Here is a 12,629-nt window from a genome sequence, read left to right as displayed (position 1 = left end):
CTATTTTCTTCACTTCCGCCTCTCACTAGCCTTGGGACAAGTGTCCCCCTTTCCCCTTTGAGAGAGACGACTTGATAAATGCCAAAACTATTAATTAGATCTACTTAATTATCATTGGACCCCTTGGGAGGCCAACCAATAGGCTTTAGACACTCCTTGAGGGTAACCTAGCTAGGGGCTTGACATGTCCCACTTGCCTCTTGGGCAAGGGGTGCCCTTTGGGAGAGAGAGTGGTCAAGAAACCAACCCCCCTTCTTCCCCTCCTTGTAGGGACATGCTTTGACTTTTGTGACATCTCAAGCCCCTCAACCCTGGGTCCAGTTCTCACCACAAGCATAACCCTTAAGCCCCTCAAGCTTGGGCTGGGTTCCCATCTCAAGCACAATCGTAGCTTACCTAAGGTCAAAGGACTTTAACACTAACTATTGGAGGTCTTTAATGAAGCTAACCCTAAGGTCTTTTAAGCTCCATTGGTTACCCTTCCTCTTTGATAGACCATCTCTCATTTGGACCCCTTTGCCATTGGCCCCATATTGAGATAGATCTGTAAGCACATGTCTATATTCTGACCCTTGTTCCCGTTTATTATCCCACATTAAGTAATCGGTTTAATATGAGAAAATCATTTGGGTTGGTTAGATATTAGATCTTATGACACTTCCATATGGCACTGACTTATATTGTGCACTATTTACTTTTTTTAAAATCATTAAAACAAAGTTTCATGGTATGGAAAGTTTAATTGGTGCTCTACTTCTATTCATAGTTCATCAAAAGCAAGCTTTTTGAAGTGCAGATTGAACACAATACAAATAAGTGTTGGGGTTAAAGGCGTTGTGCCTTTGCCCTAGGAAATTTTAAATGGTGCTCTACTTCTATTCATAGTTCATCAAAAGCAAGCTTTTTGAAGTGCAGATTGAACACAATACGAATAAAAAGGCGTCGTGCCTTTGCTCGAGGTTGCCTACCAGCTCTGTGCTCAATTCTCAGCTTTTTGAAGCCCCAATCTCGCAAGCTTTCCAATGCTCACTACACTGAGTTGCTACCCCAATCTCACAAGATTTCCAATGCTCACTACTCTGAGCTGTTGTGAGTTTCCCTTGCTGCACTTTCAAGCTCCCAAAAAATGATGCTCGATTATTGAAGTATGAGCTGCTCTCTCTGTGTGTGTGTGTGTGACACACACAACACGCTTTTGACCTACTTTGGTAGTGTTGCTTAGCACACAGCACTCTGCTCAATGCTTTGCCCGACTCCAGCCTTGCTCTCACCTGGCTGCAATCGCCCAAATTCCGCTCGATTGTACTCTTGTAGGTCGTTGGTTGCAAGCTCCTTCATGCTTTACAAAGGATCTCAACCTTGAATTGGTTTCCTTGCAATTTAAAGAGCTTCAAAATTCTTTGCTCTATTTTTTTCACATAGTCTCTATAGATCTACATATTAAAGATTCCATTGGATCTCCAAGATCCAAAGGGGGAGGCTACACACGCAGTGGGGAGCAGGATCGACAAACCTTGCTTTGATACTAGTCAAAGAGTGCAGTGCACAGAATGCGTGCGTACGTGCGATGCATTGTGTGCATACGGGAAGGGGAGAAGGAGAGAGTGCAAGGTGTTGGGTGGATGGAGCTAGTCTCAAATTGGGTTGCCCCTGATTCTCTGTATATGTACAAGAACAAGGTAAGTGGGCCGCCCACTAGACGTCCATCACTAGTTCGTCGGTTCTCCCTAAGTGCACACACACACACACACACACACACACACACACACACACACACACACACACACACACACACACACACACACACACACACACACACACACACACACACACACCCCCCCCTTGTAGTAAAGCGAGAAGTCCTTGAGCCCAACAAGTTGTAGTAAAGTGAGCAGTAGAAAATTTCAAAAAAATTTGACAGAGATAGAGCGGCAGTGCTCTAGTGAGACGCATTAGGTGTTGTTAGAGTCTGTGCAGACAGAGATAGAGAAGGTCTACTCCTTAGAGACACAGGCAGAGATGATAGACATGAAGTTCTTTAATATGCTTATGCTAGAGGCTGATGAGTTGATGCGAGGATGCACAATTCCACCTATGGGTGAGAGAGACATAGCCATTCCAATGTCGCCGATGACACATCTATACATGATGGATAGTCGTGAGATGATGTAGTACATGAAGATAGCGTAGGGAAGGCTAGGACAACCAGGTTTGTGTAGATTTTGTCAACTTTCGGGCGCCTTATGTATGACCTAATTGTGTCGAGGCCCGAACTAGCAGCTACACTGGGAGCATTTGCAATAGGGGTATGATGACTGACACTAGCATGATGCATAATGGAGTTTTACAAACCATATAGAGATGTTTATGGGATTTACATGCAAAATCTACGTGGGTACACACGCTTGTCTATCCCTAGAGCCGATATGACTGCATATACAGATTTACCGAGCGAACCATTGAGCATAGGTTGAGAGAGTCTCTCACTAGTTTTCTTGTACATACTACTAGTTTAACCAGTAGCACCCACTTATTGGCACATTTGCCTTTAAGTGAGAGGTTGTTGGGGTTAAAGGCGCTGTGCCTTTGCCTGAGGAAGTGTCTGGCTGTCCACTGACATTATTCTTGTACATATACAAAGAATACAGGGCAGCTCACTTTGAGACTTGCTCCACTCACACATCACCTTGCACTCTCTCCTTCACAACTTTCCGCGTGCATGCACACATTGTGTGCATTACACTCTTCAATAAGGTGAGTGTTCTATCTGGATGTATACATTGCACTAGTGCTTTACACAAAAATGAGTATTTGATTTTAACATAACAATTACAATCTGACTTCCACATAAACAAAAAAAAAAAAAGGTTCATAAATACTTTTATGTTCATCTTGATAGATTATTATCTAAAAAAATTTGTCCATGAGTATCTTGCCATACCTTCAGAAGATAAATTGCTACAACAAGACCCACGTGTTTCACAAAATCTTCTATGCTCACTTTGAGTTTTCTTGTCTTAAAAAGGAAAAACCTATCAAGCAATTTACCTATAATATGCTATTTACACATTACTAAGGTAAAGGGGCCATATTAAAGACATCTTCACGAGCTACGGGTGTCTTTTTTGCTTGGTGAGAATTGATTTGTTTGGCTCAAGATATAGAGGAGTAGATGGTGCACCTATAAAACAAGCGCTCGCGCTTGTGGTGCCTTGTTTTATGCAGGCGAGAGGGGAAAAAATTACCGTTGGACAAAAATTGGGTTCCATAAAAAGTTTTCCACATGGACCAATTCAAGAACGCTGGGTTTTGAAGCACGTTCCTAGCAAATGAACTTGCATCTGATCAACCTACCCATTCCACCACTAACTTTACTTTGTTTTAAATTTGGCTCTTTGTTTATTTAAACTTTTAATCTTAAATTGGCTCCTGTCCCGCAATCGGCCCTTTTACCCTACTATCCTCATCACTATATCACACGAGCATGCTCAAATGGGGTCAGTAGTGGAGGAGGAAAACGTGGGGCACGCCAATCGTGGATCGTTAAATTTGACAGTTGCCCCGAATTTACAAATTTGCTCCGAATTTACTAATCGACCCACATTTACAATATGACATACTCGAATCTCCTTATTTCAATGACCGCATGCGGGCGTAGTGGTTAGTGCACATGGCTTGCAATGGGGAGGTCACGGGGTCAAGACATGGGGTGTGGACTGCTCTGAATTTTCTTTTCTCCTAGAATTTAGCAAATGTTCCAAATTTACAAATGTGCATGTGACGGTCCGGCGTAGTGGTTAGTGCACATGGCTTGCAGTGGGGAGGTCACGGGGTCAAGACATGGGGAGGTCACGGGGTCAAGACATGGGGTGTGGACTGCTCTGAATTTTCTTTTCTCCTAGAATTTAGCAAATGTTCCAAATTTACAAATGTGCATGTGACGGTCCGGCGTAGTGGTTAGTGCACATGGCTTGCAGTGGGGAGGTCACGGGGTCAAGACATGGGGTGTGGACTGCTCTGAATTTTCTTTTCTCCTAGAATTTAGCAAATGTTCCAAATTTACAAATGTGCATGTGACGGTCCGAATCACCTCAACGGTAGATCCCATTTGAAGCCGCGACTATTATTTACACGTTTGCACAATTCACACAACATTAACTAAGCCCACCAAGCAAGACTAGTTTGTAGGTCTCACGAGAGTCGCAAATAACGAAAGTAGTGAAAGGTGGCAGCTTTATGGTGCGAAATGTTCCAAGAAGGTCAAGAATGTGCCAACTTGGAACGACCTCTCACCAGCTGTTGCGCTGCTCAGGAGCTACCGTTAGTTAACCACCCTCATCATCTCTCTCTCTCTCTCTCTCTCTCTCTCTGCGCGCGCGCGCGCGCTCTCATTAAGATATAAACAAGAACCCTTTTGTCATCCAATCAGCGAGCCTTCTTCTGGGCGCTCAGAGAGTAGCTCCACAACCCCATGCTACTAACTATGCATGCAGGCCTGCTTTGGCAATATATATGGTCATCATCGCCGACACATATGCAAACGCCAATGCCGATGCCGATGCCGATGGAAAGAGAAAGAAGACTGGCACATTAAGGGGCTTCAACCATGTCATTAAATTAACTATCTGATGGCAGAGGGGTTATTATGTCACTGGGGCAGACTAAAGACTTCATTCTAACTTCACCATTGCCGTTAGACGTTGCGCTTCATCGGGACAACCCATCTACAGAACAATCGATACATATTATTTATAGAATTTTTAGAGCAACCACCGTCACTCCCAATGGACATTCCTCACATTAGCTATCAGCTACAAACACCTGATTTAGGCAAATTAATATATTCCCCATGCACCATCAATTCTTAAGATCTACAAATTTTCACATAAAAAGCATTGCTCAATTACAATTGACACAATCATCAGCACTCACTGCTCCACCCAAATTTTAAGAGAATCAGATTTGAATTCCCAAACATAGTAGCATCAAAATTCAATTACAAAGGACTTCTTCTACAACTTTAATCTGGATGTTGACATATAACAGTAAGCATAAATTAAGATGCTGTGGGCTACAAAATTTATGGATGATAAAAGATATAATAATTTGTAAAGTGCTGATAGCCGTGGTTCGCCTCGCCTGGCATGGTTTTTGAAAAAACTCTGCATACAATGACAAACCAGATGTTAAAAATAGAGCTCTCTCTACCAAGAGAGAGTATAGAGAGAGATGGAGAGAGGATCCCACATTGGTCGTTAAGCAAAGAAACAATCATTAGCTAAATTTATATGATGAGACGCGGCATGCCCAAGATTGTTGCCACCATATTCGGTCCATATTATGCAGGGAAAAGCATTTTGTAAAATTGAAATTAGCAGTAGGGGCTTACCAGCCTGATCAGTAGGGAGGAGGAGGAGGAGGGGACTTGTAATGGTACTTGGCTTTAGGAGAAGGGGACTTGTATGGGTAAGGAGGAGGTGGAGAAGGAGAGGGAGGGGGAGGGGACGGAGGGGGTGGGGACGGCGATGGGGGAGGTGGACAAGGAGAGGGAGGGGGAGGAGATGGGGGAGGGGGAGGTGGACTCTTGTATTTGTATGGAGGGGGTGGGGACGGTGACGGCGGAGGTGGCGGCGGGCTTTTGTACTTATAGGGAGGGGGTGGGGACACATAGCCATAGCCAGGCTTCGACCATGCATCAGCACCATTCCCCACCATTACCAGCCCGACGACCAGAAGCAACGCAGGAAGCCATGAAGAAGCTCCCATTTTGCTAGCAAGCTCTTCTTGGCTTTCACTTGACTCACCGCGACTCACCACTTGAGCACCCAAGCCCACATGAATTTATAGTTGATCATGAGCTCTTGCTCGCAACAACAGACCAAAAAACAACAAAAATGGTCACATGCTAACCTACTACACGGCTCCTCTTTTGTCTACATATTTGATTCTAGCATCTCAAGGTTTGCTTTTCTCCTATTCTCACAGCTTTTCAGGAAACATTTATCACAACTTTGATTGGGTGTGTGTGTGTGTGTGTGTGTGTGTGAGTGAGAGAGAGAGAGAGAGAGAGAGAGAGAGAGAGAGAGAGATGCAATTTCCATATAATGTTTCATTTTTGTTTACAATTGTTCACCTTATTTGTCTTGTGATTATTTCCTCGGGGGGTTCACTTAATAATACTGTGATTATCACGTGAGTGAAGCAAAAGGGGTTTCTAGTATAAGATCAAGTTGGAGCTAAAGAACACCTTGAGTAAGTAAGTTGCATTTCTCATAATCAAAGAGATGACCTTGGTTAGGTATGCAAGGCTTTAGAAGGCTTACATGGAAGGCATCATGAACCTTAAGATGACGAGGAATTATTATCTTATAAACTTGATCACTTATGACCTTGATAATATCATAGGGTCCATAATAGCTTGATAATTATGACTTTGATAATTGCATAGGGAATTTATATGAAAGATTCACACTAAAACCATATGATTTCCTCGATAACTTGATTCATCCTTTTGTTGGACTATGACTATGGGAATCATAAGCAGTGGTTTAAAACAGAACTGATTTTGATGACTGGAAAAAAGATATCCAAAACCTTGAAGTTATGACATCACTACAATCCTTTTGGGGTAGGCAATGGATTTTGGAGATGTCCTTGAGGAAAATGCAAGCAACCTCTCAAGAAATAAAATTCTTTACTAGTGGAATTATATCTACCACTTTAGTGACCATGTTGACCACTACCATAATCAAATCATAAATTGCTTGAGCATAAGCGAATTCGGTGAGAAAGTCCATGCAGTAGATTGCAACTGCTACTATAGTGAAAATGTTGAAAACTACCATAGTTAACTCATAAGTTGCTTAGCTATAAAGGAATTTGCTGATAGAATCTGGATCATTTGGGATTTTTTTTGTAAGAGATGAAGTGCTTAGGATATTTTTACTCTCTCCTTCTTAATTAGGTAGCTTGACAAGAAATACTTAACATATGTGAAGGATATATCACCCTTAATTTTAGGAAAAAATCCCTTTGTATGTAAAATCCATTTCTAGAGGAATCAATCTTCATCAAGAGAATAATTTAGAGTCCTTGATACTTGCATTGAAGGGATTTCATCTCCATGCAGGATGCTAGCCTTGGGGGATTCACTTTATATAATACAAGAAGAAAGTTTGGGAACAACCCCTATTTATGACTTGTATAAGGTAAATATGATCCCCCTTTATATGCTTATATGGTTTTCAATTTAAACTATTATACCCCTGACTAATTATATAAGAAGTTTGGACTCGTGTGACCATACATAATAGGACAAATGAAAGAGAGAATCTTTTTGCAATAGACTGTTTCTAACCATTTTTTTTACAATGGGTGCCATGGTTTTAAGGAAGAAACAAAACAATGATTTGAAAATCAGGTACTAAACAAGAACTCCTTTCAGAGAACAGCTTAGATCCATTACAAAAAGGAATCGGTACCTTTTGTATCTGTACAACTATTGCCTCACAAATGGGAAGGTAGGGATGCTGCTCACTTGTGCAGCCATTCTTATGTGACAACAGTTTCCTTGCCAAAAGAAAAACACACACCATTACGAAGAGAATGGGGTCTAAGAGGGCCTCTTTATTTGGAAGTTTAAGGGAGTCAAACCTCTAGTATTAAGAAAGCAATCAAAGGATAGCTTTTAAATTCAAACCAAAAAAACGGCTAGTTTATTTGAATTCAAAAATTTCCTCCAAAATGGAATTTAAAATCTAGCGGGCAAAACCATATCATGTGACATATCTACAGAAAGAGTTCATCATGTAGATTATAGATCTATGATCTTCGCTCAGATCAAAGATCGCAGGTAGGAGTTATGGAAGATCGAAAATCATAAAGGTATCCACCTCCTTTTTTGGGGGGGAAGTGCATCCTTTGACCATTCTTACACCTCTCTTACACACCTACCATTCTTGCACACATGGTGTGCATCTATTCGTCAAAATATTAATCACCTTCATAATCTCATGAAAAGTAAAGAGGCACTTCTAGACCCCATCTTCTTCCATCCATCATTCTTGCACACTGCCTATAACAAGATGGTTTACAAATAAGATTGATTCACTCCACTCACCAAGTTGTGGAGGGTGAACCGGCTAGAAGAGAACTGGATGAAGAGAGTAAAATAACATCTAAGAGATAAATTGGCCAACCTATACCATGTGGAAGGTGTTATGTGGGGCTATCCCTACTCAGACACTTGCTCTGGTGCAAAAATCCTTTTGTAGGGTCATGTGCATTTGTTTAAAGATTGCCCCTTCTTACAAGGTCTTGCCGCCAAAAAATTGCAAATGGGTGCAGAAGACATAGAAGGTACTCTTCTTTAAGATCGATTTGGTGATGGGAGGGACAAGTATGCAAAACCAAGCTATTTTGGAGTGCACACAAATAACTAGATATAGCTATTTGGAATAGATATGAAAAGCTTGAAACCTTTGGGTCTTTGAGTGGAATGCTATGGTAGCTCAATCCAATGATATCATGACGGTGAAAGCACTGAACCGAACTCATATATTTAATAGGGTATATAGTAGGGTCAACTACACTAACAAAAAAATAGAATCATGCACTGAGTTACATCAGATGCTCAGGTGGCACCCTCTAGAGGAAAGTAGACCAAAAATCTATGATAGGAGCTACTAGATAAGGAAAAAGCAAGGTCTCGTGCTTCTTAGTTGTACAACCCCTTTTTATAATTGGAGTTCCCTCAAGCTTAAGGTTCATTGTACATGCTTTGCTAAGTTACTATACCATCTTCACTCCCAATTGTGATATTGACAAATTTTTTTTAAATTTTTTTTTGATTGATTCTCAGCTTGAGTCTACATCCAAGAGGTAGTGTCCCCATAGCTTGAGAGCAAGGATGAAGCTAACACTTGTAAGTCATGAGTGGTGTTGTTAACGTCAAGAGCTCCACACTCATGAAAGGTGTGAGCTAAAGGTCTTCCTTCTTGAGTTAAAACTCCTCCTAAGGCAAGATCCTTCCCTTATTGCTTCAAACTCTTGGAGTGGGTGAGGGATAAAGTAAGATGCTCCTTAACTTGTTTTAAATAGGATTTATGCTATTCTTGCTGGAGTCTTAATCCCTTTGTTTAATGAATCTAAGAATGATATTATTTTAAGAGCATAGTCCTTTACAACAATGTGAAGGGTCATGCTAGCATTCCGAGACATTTTAATGAAAGGAGCCCATATGAGGCTCTTAAATGAAAGGACTCCTTTACAAACTAAAATATCAAAGAAAACTTCAATCACTCAATAGTTCACATCAAATGTATGCTTAAGTCTCTTCTTCACTAATGCTTGTCTTATCATCTAGGGTAAGCGGGCCAGTTTAACAACCTAAAAGCCTTGCACGGGTGCCTTTTCTCCATGTTTCACTATTTTGAGCAAAAGTAGGTGCAATTGGTAGCCCTGGCAAGCAACTACATGCACCATAGGCAATTTCACGCTCAAAAGTCCATTGCAAGAGATTGATGGTAAACTCAGCATTCTTGTGTTCGAAAAAAGGGTACTAGATGCACCACCACATGGACCCACTTTTAAACCAATGCCACCAACAAGGATCAATCATGTGTTGGACGATGTGGATCTTGCCTCAACTGAGATAATTGTTGGAGAGTTCGCTTGTTGATGTCCATAAATTGGTGCCTTTTTATCTTATTTAAAAGGGACCAGCGGGTCCTTCAAAAGGAACCCACCCCATTATTTGCCCGCTTACCCTAGGGATACCTAAGAAACATCAGACTTTTATTTGTGAAGTATGTTGATGATACTTCACAATATCTTTGAATCTCTAAAGCTCATTTGAGATAGCCAAAAGCTCAATGTATTTCCATCCTTTCCTATTGGGTTGCTACAAAAGATGCTCAAAATTATGCAATGCTCTTCAATAGCTTTTCTACCCTATAAGTATAAGGGTATACTTTTTATAGACAAAATGCATCTACTTTTTATAGATAAATAGAACCCCATACAAGTCTAATTTTATAGATCTTTTTTTTGTTTGCAAAACTCATAATTGTAAGTGATTGTATTAGTATGCCACCAAGAAATATAGAAGTCTAATTTTGTAGATCTTACCATAACCATTTTATGCATAGCAATGTCGCCACCCAAAGTTATTGTCACCGAGGTAATATCTATATTAGTTATACATAAATGTGACAATATTCTTATCATTTTATATTCATGATTATGTGAATTTCATTTTGCAATTAATCTTACATATCTTTTATCACTCTTTGAATATATTTTTGATAGATGAATCTTATTATAATGATGTTTTGATTTTATTAATAAAAGCTACACCTTAAGGAGACTCAGACTCTAAAGGAGCTTTGCAAAGAAGCCAGTAGAGAAGGCCTCTAGGGGTCACTATGAATAAATTCTGTTTATCACGTGCATTCAAAGACTATTTGAATTTAAAACTTTTTATATGTGATTTTTTAAGAAATTATATACACTCTTTTTTTTTTCAATTTCATTTTACAATACCCTTCTGTATGTGAAAGTGTGAGAAAAAATAAAATTTAATAACCCTTTTTGTTGCACTCATGTGATAGTCACGATAAAAAATAGAAGTAATAACCCTTCTCACATGACTCCTCCCGCAAAAAAACCAACAATTAGGTCCAGGCCATGCAAGGAGGGGGCGAGCCCTACATGAGGGGGGATGAGAGAGAACACCCACACACTCACACAAGGCATGCATGGTACAAAGAAAGCAAAATATTTGACCAAATAATATTCTATCAATTGTGTAGCTAATCAAATATTGCATGATTAAATAGTAATTGATCATATATTTGATAGTCAAAATTAGTAATATGAGTTTTGAGTCAACACACTATGCTGATGCATCTTCAAATCATACATAAGATAATTTAGAGCTTATGGAATAAGATTTAAAATTCTCACTTTTTGAACAATAAAAGAAAAACAATGTAGCTTAACCTCCCCACAATGATGGTCACTTGGGCTTGGATGTAGAGCATTATGGAACCTTTTTGGACCCTATTTCAATCTAAATCCATGGGGAAAGGCTATCAAAGATCCTGCAAATATTCTACAAACATGAACAAAATGGGGTGAGCCATGATCGTGTATTTCCAAGGCTAGCCTTGAAAACACGAGACCTCCATGAAGCTAAAAAGGGAAGCATTACATTTGAGACAAGGTACCCAAGCTTTGATCATAATTCTTCACAACAAAGAATCACAAGAGAAAACTTTCAAGTAGTACACAATACAAAAAACAACATGAAAGAATGTGAAATATCCAAAGATGTCTCTACCGTCTCCCTTAACTGGCATGATGTTTTCCATTGAACACACAAAAACACATCTTTGGCAAAGGAAAATCACCTTAAATTATCCCATATACTATTCTTGAATATGTAAAGAGGAGACCAAATTGAAGTGATAATGGAAACAACAAACCTATACAAAAAAGAGAGAATTCTTACAATAAGTTCCCTACCATACTAGCTACTTCACTTGATAAGTTTAAGCATTTCTATTTTTTGAAATTGCAAGATTATGTATATTTAAGCAAAGAATTACTAGGGTTATAACTTTCTATTTAAAGATTGTAGCTACCTTTGTAGTTATCACTATATCCAGAATAGAAGTAATTTGACAAAGTTACAAATCCCAAGGATAAGTGGGGATAGAACTTCACTTGGGAATCACATGCTCTCACATGGGACATTGTGAAACTTATGAGTGAGGAATGCACTTCTAAGCCTACCATGCAATTGTTGAACGTGAGCTGAAGCTTGCAACCATGTTTAGCATCTAGGGGGTGACCCAAGCTTTTCAGAGGCATGTGTGGTTGCTATAGGAATCTTTAAAGAGGCCCTCCCCACACACAAAAACACACATTGTTACACTACTTCTGTGAAGAGAAGGGCTGCTACAAATCATATTAAGATAATTAACTAAAGTGGAATTAGTAAGGTAAGAATACTAATTAGCTGTGTTACGAAGGACTTAATTAGCTTACATCATGATAGGTTAAGCATAAATCTTCTCTCTAAACTAATCCCTCCTTATTCTAGCTTCATCACCTATGAATCTAAAGTGAATAGCTTAATTCCAAAATTTTAGAAGATCAAGTATAATACCCACATCAAAATGATCCCCTTCTAGTCCTTTTATGCGTTATGCACTCTACTCATGCCGGTTATTCTATACTTATATAATGACTAGATTGATTAATATAATTAGAAAAAAATAGACAATTTAAGATTAAATTGATAAGTTAAACTTGGAATTACATTCTTCATTATTCACTTAGGAATGGTTCATCCACAATTTTTGATTTAATTAGCTATACTTATTGTTTAAGCAATTAAGTAAATTCTTAATCACAATTGATAAAAATTAGACATCATGATAATTTTTCCATGACATTTTTGGATCATTTTAATGCTTATTTAAATATATTGATCAATTTTTTATGCTTTATGATTTTTAGGACTGATTAGAGTAGCTGTAGTACTAAAATTATAAACTACTTAATTTAGGAGTGAAAATTTACTTTGCATTGATAATGCTAGGAGCTTAACCAATGTAGCATTA

At 39.3% G+C, this 12,629-nt stretch overlaps 1 protein-coding gene across 1 annotated transcript; it reads right to left on the bottom strand.

Annotated features, from left to right (window-relative positions):
* Positions 1-4,945: 4,945 nt before the first annotated feature.
* Positions 4,946-5,839, bottom strand: LOC147436369 (uncharacterized). Its single transcript, XM_086488150.1, has 2 exons — positions 5,390-5,839; positions 4,946-5,162 (listed from the first exon to the last, which is right to left on the bottom strand). The coding sequence occupies exon 1, from the start codon at positions 5,764-5,766 to the stop codon at positions 5,398-5,400; it is 369 nt and encodes a 122-aa protein (XP_086344276.1). The 5' UTR covers positions 5,767-5,839; the 3' UTR covers positions 4,946-5,162; positions 5,390-5,397.
* Between the last annotated feature and the right edge of the window lie 6,790 nt (positions 5,840-12,629).

The sequence above is a fragment of the Adiantum capillus-veneris genome, chromosome 18 (genome assembly GCF_014529385.1).
Source record: "Adiantum capillus-veneris isolate H3 chromosome 18, ASM1452938v2, whole genome shotgun sequence".
NCBI lineage: Eukaryota > Viridiplantae > Streptophyta > Polypodiopsida > Polypodiales > Pteridaceae > Adiantum > Adiantum capillus-veneris.
Note: the sequence above shows the minus strand (reverse complement) of the source record. Positions and strands in the feature narration are given on the sequence as shown.